Source organism: Tenebrio molitor, chromosome 5 (genome assembly GCF_963966145.1).
Source record: "Tenebrio molitor chromosome 5, icTenMoli1.1, whole genome shotgun sequence".
Lineage (NCBI taxonomy): Eukaryota > Metazoa > Arthropoda > Insecta > Coleoptera > Tenebrionidae > Tenebrio > Tenebrio molitor.
The window spans coordinates 18,639,370-18,655,886 of NC_091050.1; the positions used below are offsets into that span (position 1 = coordinate 18,639,370).

At 33.7% G+C, this 16,517-nt stretch overlaps 3 protein-coding genes and 2 long non-coding RNA genes across 10 annotated transcripts in view; 4 read left to right on the plus strand and 1 right to left on the minus strand.

Moving 5' to 3' along the window:
* The window catches only part of LOC138130067 (adenylate cyclase type 6), a 366,957-nt gene that overhangs the window by 203,797 nt on the left and 146,643 nt on the right, over positions 1 to 16,517 (minus strand). The gene's annotated exons all lie outside the window — the stretch shown is intronic.
* The window catches only part of LOC138130068 (ATP-binding cassette sub-family C member 4-like), a 105,221-nt gene that overhangs the window by 71,326 nt on the left and 17,378 nt on the right, over positions 1 to 16,517 (plus strand). The window lies entirely within an intron of this gene.
* Positions 636 to 12,492, plus strand: LOC138131010 (uncharacterized). 2 transcript variants are annotated; one of them, XM_069047762.1, is made up of 3 exons: positions 636 to 679; positions 11,400 to 11,641; positions 11,697 to 12,492. In XM_069047762.1, the coding sequence occupies exons 1-3, from the start codon at positions 671 to 673 to the stop codon at positions 12,025 to 12,027; spliced, it is 582 nt and encodes a 193-aa protein (XP_068903863.1). In that variant the 5' UTR covers positions 636 to 670; the 3' UTR covers positions 12,028 to 12,492. The 2 variants fall into 2 exon arrangements, with proteins under 2 accessions (XP_068903863.1, XP_068903864.1); XM_069047763.1 differs by lacking the exon at positions 636 to 679 and adding an exon at positions 11,231 to 11,313 and having other exon boundaries at positions 11,697 to 12,491.
* LOC138131012 (uncharacterized) lies at positions 2,400 to 8,912 on the plus strand. The gene is made up of 3 exons (XR_011159694.1): positions 2,400 to 2,676; positions 8,221 to 8,464; positions 8,520 to 8,912. It is a non-coding gene; the product is annotated as an uncharacterized lncRNA (long non-coding RNA).
* On the plus strand, positions 13,552 to 14,836 carry LOC138131011 (uncharacterized). The gene is made up of 3 exons (XR_011159693.1): positions 13,552 to 13,690; positions 14,463 to 14,694; positions 14,750 to 14,836. It is a non-coding gene; the product is annotated as an uncharacterized lncRNA (long non-coding RNA).

Sequence of the window (16,517 nt, forward strand, 5' to 3'; positions counted from 1 at the left end):
TTATGTTCGACTGCATTATTTGTTCAAATTCCAAAAAAATTACAGTGACATCTATGAGGTAAATGTAAAATGACAGCAGTTTGCGACTTTATTTACTATAGTAGTATTTATTATTTGGAATAATAAATATCGGACTAGTCCGATAAAGTGGTAGTTTATGGCCTAAAAATAACGTCATAAACCATCTATATTTGTCACAGTCGAACATAAAAGCTATTTTATTCACCTTTGTTTATTGACTTTCCCTTTATTTTCATAATTTTCTTGAAACTATTCGTAATACTTTCGCCAAGTGATTTTGTTTCTACTCTCTTTAAAGATTTTGTACTCCATCGAATTATTGTTTCAATAATTTCCTTTACTTTTGTTGATTTGAAGAGCATTTCAACAAAACAATTTAGTACAATAATATAAATCAAAAATTCCATTCCCAAAAACAAGCGCGTTGTAGCAACAGAGTGTATCAGTTTCATGTCGATAGATAGCAGCAACACCAACCTTGAAGTCGTTAACAAAAACTAATTAAAGACGACTAGCTTTATGGTTAAATTAAAAAAAAAAAAAGATGCATTTCTAGTAACCTTTAAAACTACTTTTTTGTTTATATCAAGAAGAGAGGTAATCTGCCCAGAAACGAGTTGTCAGTGTTCACCGACAGACGCTAAACATCATGAATATGGTAAAGTTTATTCTTTTCTATTCAACAAAGAATTGTTCAAATCATTCTAGATAATTCTGATATAATTATAACAACCAACTCTGTAGTTCCAGACAGTCCTCGCTACGCTATACTGTTTTTGTACGCAACTAACAGTAATTGTGAAGAGACCACAACGCAACCAGACAGTGAGGACGAAGATAGTCGCACTCTCGACGAAAGCATCAGACTTTACGGTCCTCTTCGAAACTACGAAGAACTCGGTTTGCCTGGACCTGACCTATTTAAGGTTGGGCCAAATGTGCCACAGGATGCAACATTTGAAAATGATGTTTCGGACAATTACTCTTTTGAGTAAGTGTAACAAAATTAATACTGAAACATTTTCAAGCGAATTAATTTGTCGTAGATATCGAGCAACCACGAAAAATTTTGTTTATATTGCGCGGTACGAAAAGGGAGAGTTAGAAATGATCGGTGGAAATTCCACCTTGAGAGTCAAAGGACAATTTTCTGAAAAAATCGAAAGGAAAAAGGGTGGTGACTACGTCAGAACTGTGGGATACACGGTCGACGAAAATGGCTACAAGACGTTCTTGTTGGATCTCTCAACCGCTGTGACTACATATAAGCTGGTCCCTGCTATTATCCACCTTTTGGGCCCACCACCACCAAATGGGCCAAAAATTCTTATTTCGTCCACAGTGCTTGCTTCATTAAGTGGAGGAAATTTAGGTTGAAGGGATAGTACAGATCCGTTTGGGATTATTGATTTCTTATCAGTGCAACTAATAAAATGTCTAAGTTTAAACGACAAACGTGGGGTATCCATAAAACTTCTACATTGGTGATAGTACCGAAATTAAAATGTAAATTGATATAATTTAAGAATTTTAAGGAGAATTTCAAGTGATGCTAATTAAAGCTTGCTTACAGAAGATGAAAAATACATACGCGTATAAAATAGAAACACAGATTTAAAAACAAACTGGTTCGTAAGTCGTGTTTTTGGAGTAATTCATGAAAGTATTCTTCAATTAATACTTGTAATTAATATTGTTAAAACAATGTTATAAAATGTGTGTACAATAAGTTAATAATATGTAGTAAGTATATTATGTTATTATGAGCAAAAATGAAGTTTTATGTGCTGAGGCTGGTACTACTAGTTTGGCTGCCAAACGACGTGAACTTCAAATCATTATTAACATATAATTTCATTAAAATGTTTTAACAACTTTACCTTAATTATTTTGTTTATTGTTATTTTATTAATCATATTAAAGGTGACTGCATTTTATTCTTGTCAACATCACATTTAAGTTGTTTATTAAAAAAACTGGTTTGGTGCATTTAAAAACAACTCCATCGCTGTAAACCATTTAGGTGTGATAAATGTGACAACCATTTAATGTATCTAAAATAGAAGAAATTAACGAATATGTGAAATCTGGTTAGACCCGGTTTTGCATTTAACAATTGACCAGGATATTTTTCAACGAATTTTATTGTGTTTGAATGAATAAAATCTAGATCCGGAAGGTAGAATCACCTTCGTGTTACATTCATAATAAAAAAATACATGTATTATTTCAAAGAACCTTTGTTTGTTTGTTTTAATACTACTATATGCTTTATTTGTTTTAATATATTGGCTATTGTGAATTGTGAACATAAAATTTGTTGTAATCTCCACTACGATTTGAAACGACTGAAACCTGATTTAGTAATTTTTTTACTGGAACCAACGCAGTTAGAGGAACAAGATGAGTTCATTTCGGAGTGATTCTGGTGTCAGTTGTGTCAGGAATACTATTGTGCCAACTAAGAATCATGACTCATGAGTCTGGTAAGTTAATTTAGTGCAACCATTTTTAAGTTTCGTTAAGTAAATTCATACTACAACCAATGCCGTGAGAGGAACAAGGTGAGTTTGTTTCGGAGTGATTCTGGTGTCAGTTGTGTGAGGAATACTGTTACTCGAATACCTGTTGTGCTAACTAAGAATCATGAGTCTGGTAAGTTATTTTACTCCAACCATTTTTAAGTTTCTAACGAAACTTAACAGTAAATTCCGACAAATCACTTTGTCGTGCAGAAAAGCAGTGTCGTAGCATAATCGCTTCAAGCTTTTAGTTACATCATTTACTAAATTTGCTCTTTGTTCGATGCCATAAACTGATTTATCTTTACTTCATCCGCTGAATAAATGTATTGCAGTTTGATAAAAAATTAAAAAAATCAAATTTGTTACACAATCTAGGACTGGTTTACAAATCTATGAGGGGCATGATGACCAACTCAATAGACCGGGACCAATGGCTTAACGTGACTTCCGAATCACGAGATAGAATATGGCCTTTTTTTTTTTTAATTATTTTAAATTTCGCCCTGGGTCGGAATCGAACCCGCGACCCTCGCGTCCCTGAGCCGAAACGAACTCCCTTAGGCTATATTCTGCCTAATTATTATTATTATTATTATTATTATTATTAATTTCATGCTCAACAGGAAAATCCCAATTAAAGAGCACGTATAATTCGACCTATACAAATTAAATATCCGACAAATCCAACGATTTTAACACTTCAATGCTACAGGAGAACAGATCAACAAGATCACCGACAGAGTTGGAAATATTGAGCATGTTGTTCAAAGGAGAAAATTTAAGAAAATCCGTTCTTGGAGTTGATAAATAGAATAAGTTTTTACTACGAGTAGTAATAGAATGCTTACCAACTCAAAAATTAATCTGACTGAGCAGAGAACAGCAGTCAATCAAGTTATGAAGGATTTTGTACAAGAACAATAAATTCATTAATTTATTGCGTTCAGATAAAGTTTTAAACGAGAAACGTTCTAGTAAAATGGTCTGTGAATATCCAATAGGAGGATAGCGTCCATCCTCTCTGAAACACAAGTATTTTAAGAATCTGCAAATGTTCAATACTAGCAATGTGAACAGCATGATGAGGAAACCAAACAATCGACGCATATTCAAGTTTACTTCTGACAAATGATTGAAATAAGTGTATTAATGTGGAGATATTAGAGAAATCTCTGGTATTCCTAATAATATAGCCATAGGTCTTCCAGGAATTTTTTATAACAGAGTTGATGTGGCCTGTAAAAGACAGCTTATTATCAAACAGCACCCCCAAGTCAGAAACCAATTCAGATCTCTCCAAAACAGCACCATCAATATTATAATCAAATTTAATCTTTTGTTTTTTATTACTAAGAGTCATTACAACACATTTGGTTATATTTAACTGAAGGCTATTTCGTATGCACCAAGTGGAGATTAAATCAATATTATCCTGCAACCTGACACAATCACCAAATTCTTTAATAGACGTAAAAATCTTCATATCATCTGCATACAGCAAACAGGATACTGAAAGATCAATTATGTCATTAATAAAAATATTGAAGAGTAGCGGTCCCAACACAGATCCTTGAGGCACACCAGAGGAGCAATCAAAAACATTAGAACGGTGTCCATGAGCACTAACAAACTGTTTACGACCACTCAGGTAGGAATACAAAAAATTTACAAAGTTAGAAGAGCAACCCAATGTCTCCAGCTTTCTGACAAGGATTTCATGGTCCAGCCTATCAAAAGCTTTTGAAAAATCAGTATATATCACATCAGTTTGGAGGCCCAGATCCATTGAATTAGCTACATACTGTGTGAAAGTACATAAATTGGATATCGTTGACCTACCTCTCACAAAGCCATGTTGTGACTCTGAGATATAACTTTTAAAATGAAAAGACAAGGTATCTGATATTATGAATTCAAATACTTTAGAAAAATTGCTGCAGATCGAAACAGGCCGATAATTTTCAATACAACTGCGATCACCCTTCTTAAAAACCGGCACAACCCTTGCAGTTTTCCAAATTGCAGGAAACGCATTAGTCTTCAAACACAAGTTGAAACTCACTACCAAAGGAGAAACGAAAGCCTCAACACATTCACGGATTAGAAATGATGGGATCATATCAGGACCAGCTGTGAATTTCAACTTAAGTTTGGATATTGCATTCAAAACATCTTGTTCGTTAACAGCATTTAAGAAGAAATTACAAGATGTACTCCATTCTTCAATAGATGACTCTATGACTGAAGCTTTTTCACAATAAGCAGACTCAAAATAATTAGCAAAAGCTCCCGTAATCTCATCAGCGCCAGAAACTTCCGCTCCCGAAAAAGTCATATTAAGAGGAATACCAGTACCGTTCTGTTTGAATTTGACGAACTGCCAGAACTTATTAGGATCTCTCTTTATGTCAGCCTCAGCTTTAGCAACGTATTAATCATACTGCCTTTTAATATCACCTTTAATATCTCGACGTAACATTCTATATTTCTCCAGATCACACAGTTTGCCAGATACCCTAAATTTCTTCAATATTCTGTGTTTCAACTTAATTTTCTTATTTTCTTAATAAGCTCATACGAAAACCAAGGCGGATAATTATGCCTACGTTTTCTTTTCTTTGGAACAATTAAGTCAAACAGCTCAAATAACTTATTGTAGAAACCATGACATGCCAAATCGACATCCTCATAGCTCTCAAGAAAAGACCAATCTATAAGAAGAAGTTCGTTACGCACCATCTCCATATCAATTGCCCTAAAATTACAATTATCACCATCATCAACACCATAAATGAACTTCCTTATCTTGATTCTAACGTCAATGGATACCAAAAGAGATGGATGATGAGGATCCTCAGGGACAAGACCCTCCTCACCCCTGATCACACTACAATGTAAATTCGACAGAACCAAATCGAGTAGCCGATGATTATCATTAGTAATAGAGTTATGCTGCTGAATAGATAACTCACTTAAAATATGAAAAATCGGAACTGCATTACCCCGAAGTTGATCTAAATTCAAAAAGGTAATGTATTCAGTGACATTAAAATCACCCAAGAAAATTATTTTAGAACCATGCAGAAACCGCAAGGAAAGGAAAGCATAAGAAAATTCATGATATCTATGCAAAGTCAGACCAGAAGGAATATATACAAGACAAATGTAGATAGTGGAGTTGACATTACGAACCTTAACACAAATGAAATCAATTTCCGGTAGATTATCAAAGGCTAAATCTACATCCATCAGCTTCACTGACAATGTAGATCTAACAGCCAGAGCAACGCCACCACCTCTGGACTGAAAAGTTCTACTAAAATTACGATCCTTTCTGAACACAATATAATCAGAGGAAAACAATTCGGTAGATAATACATCGTCTTTTAACCATGTTTCCGTCACAGCAACCACGTCAACATCAAAAACAGATACAGCATTATAAAATTGCACCAATTTGGTGTTAAGGCCACGTACATTTTGATAAAATATTGAAAAAGTGTCTATTATTTTATCACACTGATTGGAAGAAAGATTAGTTAGTCACTTATTAGAGCTATCACCAGCCACAGAGTGCTGTCCATCAGAAATTTTGCTCACAGGCAGCTCAGTTGTGATGCCAAACAGATTTTCTTTGAATTTCGCCGTGGCAAGTTTGAAAGCAAAACATTTCTCATGCTCAAATGTTGCATGATTACAGTCAATATCTAATTTTTGCGACATGCGAATGTTCTTACAGTTGCGGCATTTGGGATTAGTTTCATTATCAGCACCTACGCAAGCATTTTCTTCATTAGATTTACCACAAAAATGGATTGTTCTTACGAAATTTAGCACTATGGTTAAAACCGTGGCATCTGTAACACCTAGTCACGGAGACCGCGTCATAAACAGAACAACTACTCAAACCAACAAGCACATGGCCACATTCAAGCAAACATTTATATGTATCCAAATCAACAGAAATTTCAGCTTGAAAAATGTTACCGTTTTTCTTTATAGCCCAAAATCTATGCAAATTGACGACAGGGCCATCAGTGATTACACTCGAATTTTGTTTCCTGAAGTAGTCAAGAAATTCGGAATTACCAATATCCTCAGATATGCCCACAATTCTAAGACGAGGCAGAACCGGAGTCAACTTCTTAATGTCATATTTAGCTGACAATTTCGTTTCAGCAACTTTTATAAGTTTATCTCCATCTTCTCTCCCAGAACAACCAATAATTAACCCACCATTTGAAGCCACCTTTACTCTAGTAATGTCAATGTTTTCATGCAATGGATTAATTGATTTCAAGATTTCAGACTTTGTCTGTGTTACAAATTGTTTAGCAGATTTGGGCTTGAAGATAACATTGTTATCAGAAGACTGTTGAACCTTAGCAGCATAAGACATCGATGGTTGTACCTCATGTGGTATTGCAGCAGATTTCTGTAATTTAAAAATTTCTTCTCGAAGGGGCTGTATAGCATTATTAACAATATTCCTAACATACTTCAAAAACACATTATCTTCTAAAGGAACAGTCGGATCAATCGGAGACAAAGGAGAGCACTGAAAAACGCTTTCACAGTTCAAGCACAATAACTTCAAGTGAGAAGATCTTCAATGAATGCGAAGCAGGAGTTGAGCCTCTTCAGGTGCAACATCCATACAGTTGATGTGTGAGTGAGACTTACAAAGATCACATCTAATGCCTGTACTTTCATCCACCTCCATTTTACACCCAGGACACGCAGATTTCAAAACATCCTTAGGATTATCCGCAACTAAAGGAGGTTTCTTACGAACCATGATACTGGATAGTCTGCCAACCTTAAAGCTAGCGAGGTGCTTAAACTAGCAACACCCTTCCAAACGGAACAGACTATTTGTACAAAATTATTATAACAAGTTATAATAGCGCCAGCAAGAATTAACACACAGCCAGTCGCTTATCGCGCACTAGCTGATAAATTGAAGTACAAAAACAATTGTTATTATTGAAAAAATTAAAGCGAAAACTTCAATTCAAACACAATAAATAGTAAAAGCCTACCTTCAATTCACTTATCAAGCACAATTCAACAATTAAATCGCACTTAAATAACTTAAAAGAAGAATTAATCTCAGAGAACAGAACGCAAACGACAGACCAGGCTGTGTTGCCAACTCTCCTGTATCTTGTAGTTAGCTAGGCATAAGTACCTACTTTAGATCTGAAATCAGTGTTGTATTGTAAAAATTGCTCACACAATAATAGTATATTATTACATGAGCAAGTAAAGAAGGTTTTTATCCACCAAAATGAAGGTTACTGCACGAGCCGAAGGAGAGTGTATTAATCACTTGAGTGGATCAAAATCTTTACTTGCCAGTATTTTATTTATCTAGGTTCAAATATGTAAAAATATAATATAACAAATTCTTACGTAAGGTTGCTGATCCTCGAGTTTTTCTGTTCTTATTCACTACCCAAACTTTCAATTTATTATTTTAATTTATCGTACTTCTTTAGCAGTGCCCATGTTATCCCCTCATTTTTTACTTAAGTAGCTATGTTTTATTTCCCTTGCCTAAGTCCTTTTTGTTTTTAAGTTTTAATATTACTTTTATGTAGACTTATTTTTAGTGATAAGATAACTGATAAGCTTTTTATTCCACATTCCAAAAAAGTATTATTTTTCACAGCTCACTTTAAGTGTATTTTTATCCTTCATCTGCTTTGTTCATGGTCAAGAACAACCTCCAGAAGTCGTATGTGACAGTATGGCAGAAGATCAGGATTTCTTAATTACGAAACAATTACACAATTCGGCTCTCCAGTAGACTATAAGAAACTTGGTTTGCCAGGTCCCCAGATTCTTACGGATAAAGCAAAACTTTCAGACATGAATACAATAACGAATGGTCTACCAGGACCGTTTATTATAAAGTGATGCAAATCCACGATAAAAATTCCTCTTTTCATTCTATTGAAATGTTTTTAGATTGCGAACAGTCACCGACTACTTCAGCTACAACGGCCGTTATGAGAAAGGGAAATTGAACAAAAACGCCAACGAAGCTAGTCCAGTCATTAAGGGACAGTGTGGAGGACATTTTAAAAGAAACACTGGAGGTTATTACATTCGCACCATTGGTTACACCTTAGACGAAAATGGCTTTCGTCAGTTCCTCATTGATATTTCAACGGCTATGACTACACTGAAAGAAGAAGTAGTGATTCCAATTAGTGGCGGTGACATAGGAGCTCCAGGGGGAGGAAAAGTAACAATTTCGTCTACTGTCCTTGCGACCTTGACGGGGGGAAATACGTTTGGCTAAAAGATATCTACATTGACATGTAATTTGTTAATATATAATGTGGTTTAAGAAGTAAAGACCCTTAATTTTTTCCTAGTTCGATGTTATGTATTTGATATAGTAAAATTTGGGCATTTTTGCACTTGATTTTTCTAAATCTACGCACCACTCTAAATTGGAATTCTATAATAAAGGGAAATGTATTTATAAAGTTGCCAAAATACGTAATTAATAAGAGAAATAATACTAGGTACTATTTTGCTGGTTCACTCTTAAAATAAAAAATGTTGGATTAATACTGTGATAAATTGCGAATTGAAGGCTAAAGGAATAGATTTATTTATAATAGCAAATTTTTCACTTTTCCCCTAATTTTATATTGTCTTCGGTTCAATTTTAAAATGGAATTTTACAACGTTTTTTCAGATTTATCTTAAATAAAAATATGACCACAATAAATAACTCTTTCATTTCTTTGCAATGTATTCTTGTTCTTCTTGATTTGTCTTAGAATACCTCCACTTGCATTGAAGGTTTAAATTTTATACGTTCTCAACAGCAGAAGTTTTACTGTCAATGTTTATTATATTCCCTTACCAGTTTTAACATTTGTGAAGCAGGAATATTTAATTAAAAGTGGTCTAAATACTTGTAAAATATTCCTGTTGTTCTATTGAAAACATTTTAGAGTGCGAACACTCGCTGACCATTTCTGTTACTGTTTTCTCAATTTCGTTGTAGGTCGTAAAATTTTATTATAATGAACGATTAACAGACACAATGGTTGGGTTCAAAGAGGTTAGATAGATGGGCCCACCATTTGCCCTAGAATGCAAATATATAAAATGTACAATTCAACTCTGCTTAAAATATTACCTGCTAGTGGTGAATTAAGATTTATAAGCCCTGCAAGAACTAAGACATCGAATTCCAAAATGATGTACTTAATCGATTCGTTTGATATTAAGTGATTCCGGTGTATAAAGTGAATGACCTTTGATCTTGACCTGTTTCATCTGTCTCAATCAGAACTACTCGCAGAGTTAAAAAAAAACGTGCAAAAACATATTTGTTAGTAAAACTTGAGATGAAATTATTAATTGTAATATTAGCATTCTTATGTTTCATTCATTTTTCTTAAGTTTTGGATGACAGTAAATACCGAGTGTTCCGGAATTCGAAGGGAAATAAATCACACAAGAGGAGCCGTGTTTAGTATGGGATCAATTTATTTTCCTTGTTTTAAAAATATGAAAAGTAGGAAGAAGTTTTCTGCTTCTGACGCCATGACGATACATGAAGAAGCACATTCGCATTAAACTTGTGGTAAAAGTTTTAAATCAGTTATTTTCAATAAGATTTGTTTATGTCCTTAAAGATGTTTGCAATATTAAATCATCGATATAAAATTTATTACGTTTACAAGATAACTAGCGTTTCGTGGAACAATTAAGAATAGTTTCTCAAAATGAATGAATTTTTCTCTTCAAACTACAGGGCACGAAAACAGACAATCTTTCTAATATTTCAAATGAACTTACATTTGAATCACTCGAGCCACCTATGGGACACTACTCCTAGGAGTTGAAGTACTTCTACTCCGCTCAGAAAAAAATGACAGTTTAGCCGTTTCTATGGAGATACACAAAGGCGCAATTTTCGACCGCTTGAAGATAATAGCTATTTATGTAACAAGTCCATAATGTAATTGCTTTATTGGACGAGTTGAGTTTATAAATAGAAGAGTCCAATAAAGCATCATTATGGACGAGTTGCATACAATATTTTATGTTCGACTGCATTATTTGTTCAAATTACAAAAAAAAATACAGTGACATCTATGAGGTAAATGTAGAATAACAGCAGGTTTGCGACTTTATTTATTATAGTAGTAGTATTTATTATTTGGAATAATAAATATCGGACTAGTCCGATAAAGTGGTAGTTTACGGCCTCAAAATAACGTCATAAACCATCTATATTTGTCACAGTCGAACATAAAAGTTATTTTATTCACCTTTGTTTATTGACTTTCCCTTTATTTTCATAATTTTCTTGAAACTATTCGCCAAATGATTTTGTTTCTACTCTCTTTAAAGATTTTGTACTCCATCGAATTATTGTTTCAATAATTTCCTTTACTTTTGTTGATTTGAAGAGCATTTCAACAAAACAATTTAGTACAATAATATAAATCAAAAATTCCATTCCCAAAAGCAAGCGCGTTGTAGCAACAGAGTGTATCAGTTTCATGTCGATAGATAGCAGCAACACCAACCTTGAAGTCGTTAACAAAAAATAATTAAAGACGACTAGCTTATAAGCTTTATGGTTAAATTTAAAAAAACATGCATTTCTAGTAACCTTTAAAACTATTTTTTTGTTTATATCATAACGTTTCCTTGAATGGAAGTGAGGTAATTTGCCCAGAAACGAGTTGTCAGTGTTCACCGACAGACGCTAAACATCACGAATATGGTAAAGTTTATTCTTTTCTGTTCAACGAAGAATTGTTCAAATCATTCTAGATAATTCTGATATAATTATAACAACCAACCCTGTAGTTCCAGACAGTCCTCGCTATACTGTTCTTGTACGCAACTAACAGTAATTGTGAAGAGACCACAACGCAACCAGACAGTGAGGACGAAGATAGTCGCACTCTCGACGAAAGCATCAGACTTTACGGTCCTCTTCGAAACTACGAAGAACTCGGTTTGCCTGGACCTGATCTAACTAAGGTTGCGATAAGTGTGGCACAGGATGCAAAATTTGAAAATGATGGTTCGGGAAATTACTCTTTTGAGTAAGTGTTACAAAATTAATACTGAAACATTTTCAAGCGAATTAATTTGTCGTAGATTTCGAGCAACCACGAAATATTTTGTTTACATTGCGCGGTACGAAAAAGGAGAGTTAGAAATGATCGGAGAAAATTCCAGTTTGAGAATCAAAGGACAATTTTCTGAAAAATTCGAAAGGAAAAAGGGTGGTGACTATGTCAGAACTGTGGGATACACGGTCGACGAAAATGGCTACAAGACGTTCTTATTGGATCTGTCAACCGCTGTGACTAAATATATGCTGGTCCCTGCTATTTCTCACCTTTTCGGTCCACCACTACCAAATGAGCCAAAAATTCGTATTTCGTCCACAGTGCTTGCTTCATTAAGTGGAGGAAATTTAGGTTGAAGTGATAGTACAGATCCGTTTGGGATTATTGATTTCTTATCAGTGCAAATAATAAAATGTTCTAAGTTTAAACGGCAAACGTGTGGTATCCATAAAACTTCTACATTGGTGATAGTACCGAAATTAAAATGTTGACGGTGTAAATTGATATAATTTACGAATTCTAAGGAGAATTCCAAGTGATGCTAATTAAAGCTTGCTTACAGAAGATGAAAAATACATACGCGTATAAAATAGAAACACAGATTTAAAAACAAACTGGTTCGTAAGTCGTGCTTTTGGATTAATTCATGAAAGTATTCTTCAATTAATACTTGTGATTAATATTGTTAAAACAATGTTATAAAATGTGTGTACAATACGTTAATAATATGTAGTAAGTATATTATGTTATTATGATCAAAAATGAAGTTTTATGTGCTGAGGCGGGTACTACTAGTTTGGCTGCCAAACGAAGTGAGCTTCAAATCATTATTAACATATAATTTCATTAAAATGTTTTTCCGTTGACAGCTTGTTAATTTCAATATTAATGAATTCTTTTGTCTAAATTATAGTGTATTAATGGACCTCATTAATACACTATTTGTCATTAATCAACGATTTTAGCGATTTTGACGTTTTGGTTAAATTTTGATGTATAAACAACCTCGAACATGCATTGTTTGCACTTACCAACACTGCAGCAGGGTTTTCTATATTTTATAGCTCTATAACTGCACAATTATAAATTCACTTTTTCAAAAACCGACATTTTTGGTTATAATTCGCATGTCATATTTTTTAAATGTAACTAGGTTTCCGTAGCAACCGTGATTTTTACGTGAAATTGAATGTGAATGGAGTTGACGTCTTCTGACACTCTTTGTGGAAAAGCGAATAGAATGTGTTGGAAAATTTAAAAATGGCCTACCCTGAGGACAAAAAAAGAATGAAGGTATTTATAAGATCTTATCTTTATGGAAAAAGATGAAATTGGTTTTGTTTGGCTTTAATTTCAAAATTTGTCACCAAAAAAAAAGTTTGCGGTCAACGAAAAAATTTTGTAATCAACTCTTTTGTTAATGGGCGATTAATAATCTCAACTATTAAAGCCACTCACTCGTTACACTCGTTCGTGCTTTAAACAGTTTCGATTATTAATCGCCTTCATTAACAAACTAGTTTATTAAATAACTATTAACAACTTTACCTTAATTATTTTGTTTATTGTTATTTTATTAATCATATTAAAGGTGACTGCATTTTACTCTTTGTCAACATCACATTTAAGTTGTTTATTAAAAAAAACTGGTTGGGTGCATTTAAAAATAACTCCATCGCTGTAAACCATTTAGGTGTGATAAATGTGACACCCATTTAATGTATCTAAAATAGAAGAAATTAACGAATATGTGAAATCTGGTTAGACCCGGTTTTGCATTTAACAATTGACCAGGATATTTTTCAACGAATTTTATCGTATTTGAATGAATACGATTTGAAACGACTGAAACCTGATTTAGTAATTTTTTTCTGTGTATATTTCAAACGGTACCCAAACTATAAATTACTGGAACCAACGTAGTTAGAGGAACAAGATGAGTTCATTTCGGAGTAATTCTGGTGTCAGTTGTGTCAGGAATACTATTGTGCCAACTAAGAATCATGACTCATGAGTCTGGTAAGTTAATTTACTGCAACCATTTTTAAGTTTCGTTAAGTAAATTCCGACAAATCACTTTATCGTGCAGAAAAGCAGTGTCGTAGCATAATCGCTTCAAGCTTTTAGTTACATCATTTACTAAATTTGCTCTTTGTTCGAGGCCATAAACTGATTTAGTGATTTATCTTTACTTCAACTGCTAAATAAATGTATTCCAGTTTGATAAATATATCTTGTAATTCTAATTACCTAGGCATTCCTACTTCAGATCTGATGTCAGTATTGTAAAAATTACTCAAACAATAATAGTAGGTATGTCATTACATGAGCAAGTAAAGAAGGTTTTTACCCACCAAAATGAAGGTTGCTGCACGAGGCGAAGGAGAGTGCATGTAATCATTTGAGTGGATTAAAACCTTTACTTGCGAGTACATATAATACTCTCTTTTATCTCGGATTAAATATACAAAAAAATAATAAAACACATTCTTACGTAAGGTTGCTCATCCTAGAGTTATTTTGTTCATATTCACTACATATACTTTCAATTTATTATTTTTTCTTTCAGCTTAATAATTGTTTTCCTATACTTAATAATAGTTTAATTATTTTACTTTTTCGTACTTCTTTAGCAGTGCCCATGTTATCCCTAATTTTTTACTTAGGTAGTTATATTTTGTTTCCTTTTACTAAGTCCTTTTGTTTTAAAGTTTTAATACCACTTTTATCTAGACATATTTTAGTGATAAGCTGTTTATTCCACATTCTAAAAAAGTATTCTTTTTCATAGGTCACTTTAAGTGTATCTTTATCCTTCATCTACTATGTTCATGTTCAAGAACAACCTCCAGAAGTCCTACACGACAGTATGGCAGAAGATCAGGATTTCTTAAACGAAACAATTACACAATTCGGCCCTCCAGTGGACTATAAGAAACTTGGTTTGCCAAGTCCCTAGATGAAGCAAAACTTTCAGACATGAATACACTAACGAATGGTCTACCAGAACCATTTATTTTAAAGTGATATAAATCCACGAGAAAAATTCCTCTTTTCATTCTATTGAAATGTTTTTAGATTCCGAACAGTCACCGACTACTTCAGCTACAACGGCCGTTATGAGGAAGACAAATTGAACAAAAACGGCAACGAAGGTAGTCCAGTCATTAAGGACTTTCAAGCAGAAAAAAATCCGTAACACTTGCATGACCGCGGTCGATATAGTATATTACATACCGAGGCGGAAAATGTTCCATTCCTGTCGAGAGAACAATAGTTTACCGAGAGGCTTGCCCTCGAGGTGAACTAGTTCTCGAGACACAGGAATGGACTTTCGCCCAGGTTTGTATACTATTTTATTCACAATCAATCATTTAATAAAACAAGCAACATTATAGGTAATAATAAAAAATAAATAAAAACCAACCTCCGTAATATTATCGTTTATTTCGGTAAAATATTAAAACTTAGTAGGCGCGCACGCACGATTGAGATTGTATTAAATTTTAGTTCACAAAAGTCAAACCAAATTGACATTTGCTCATATTTTTTAACAAACAAAATGTGAGATAGTGAAATACAGTGTGCCCTCCCCAGAATTGCGGGAATTCGCACACAAATTAACACTCAATTTCTTACCTGAGAAAAGCAAATTACGATACCAGAAAAACGTACAGACATTTTCGCGATTGGTGCGACAGTAGCGCCACCACAGGTCAGTTATGGGTTTCATTACTGACCGCTTACGACTCATTACTGACTCCTTTTTTCACCATTACTGACCGGTTGATGTGTACACGAGTAATCGCTCACTTTCTAACCTTTAAGAGGTTAGAAAAGCTGCACGTTACTAACCGATTGTGAATAATAGTAGATTACATACCGAGATGGGAAGTGTTTCATTCCTGTCGAGAGCTAAGATAGTTTACCAAGGCGTAGCCGAAGTGAACTAATGCTCGAGACAGGAATGAAACACATTCCCACCGAAGTTTGTATACTATTTTATTCGGAATCATTACATTTTTAGCAAATAAACAATTAATCTGATGCAGTTTCATTTCTACAGTTTTTCGACTTTCAATAAGTACGCCACTGGAAAAACCTTATAATAGGGCGGAAAGTGGCCTATTACTGACCAAGAGAGGGAAGTAAAGATCAAAAGGAGTGGTTAACTTTCCGCCCTCGTATAAGGTTAGGAATGTGCATATTTACAATACGATTTCGAATAAAATTGTATACAAACGTCGGCGAAAGTCCATTCCTGTGTCTCGAGGGCAAACCTCTCGGTAAACTATTGTTCTCTCGACAGGAATGGCACAATTTCCGCCTCGGTATGTAATATACTATTAGAATTTAGTCATGTTTCGAGCAGTCAGTAAATTTATTCAAAATTCCTACATGCATTTTTGCAGTTGATTTTTCTAAATCTCTTTAAATCTGAATTCTATAACATGTAAAAAGAAATATAAAAAGTTGCTAAAATAAGAGAAATAATAGTTATTTTGCTGGTTCACTTTCAAAGTAAAAATGTTAGATTAATACTGTGATAAATTACGAATTGAAGGTTAAAGGAATAAATTGATTTATGCTAATATGTATGTAATTACGTAAACGGAATAACTAAGCAATTTTTTCACTTTTCCCCTAATATAATAATATAATATTTTATATTATGTTCTGTTCTATTTCATTATAGAATTTCACAATATTTTTTCATATTTACTCGTACTTTAAATACAAATATGGCCACAATAAATTCTTCTTCCATTTCTTTGCAATTTATTCTTTGTTTTTTCTTCTTCTTGATTTGTCTTAAAATACCTCCCCTTGCATTGTATACCTCCCC

Excerpts from the sequence above, each read along its gene's own strand:
- LOC138131010 (XM_069047762.1), top strand. Across the intron at positions 11,642-11,696 it reads TCGGGAAATTACTCTTTTGA|ATTTCGAGCAACCACGAAAT; the intron begins GTAAGTGTTACA and ends AATTTGTCGTAG.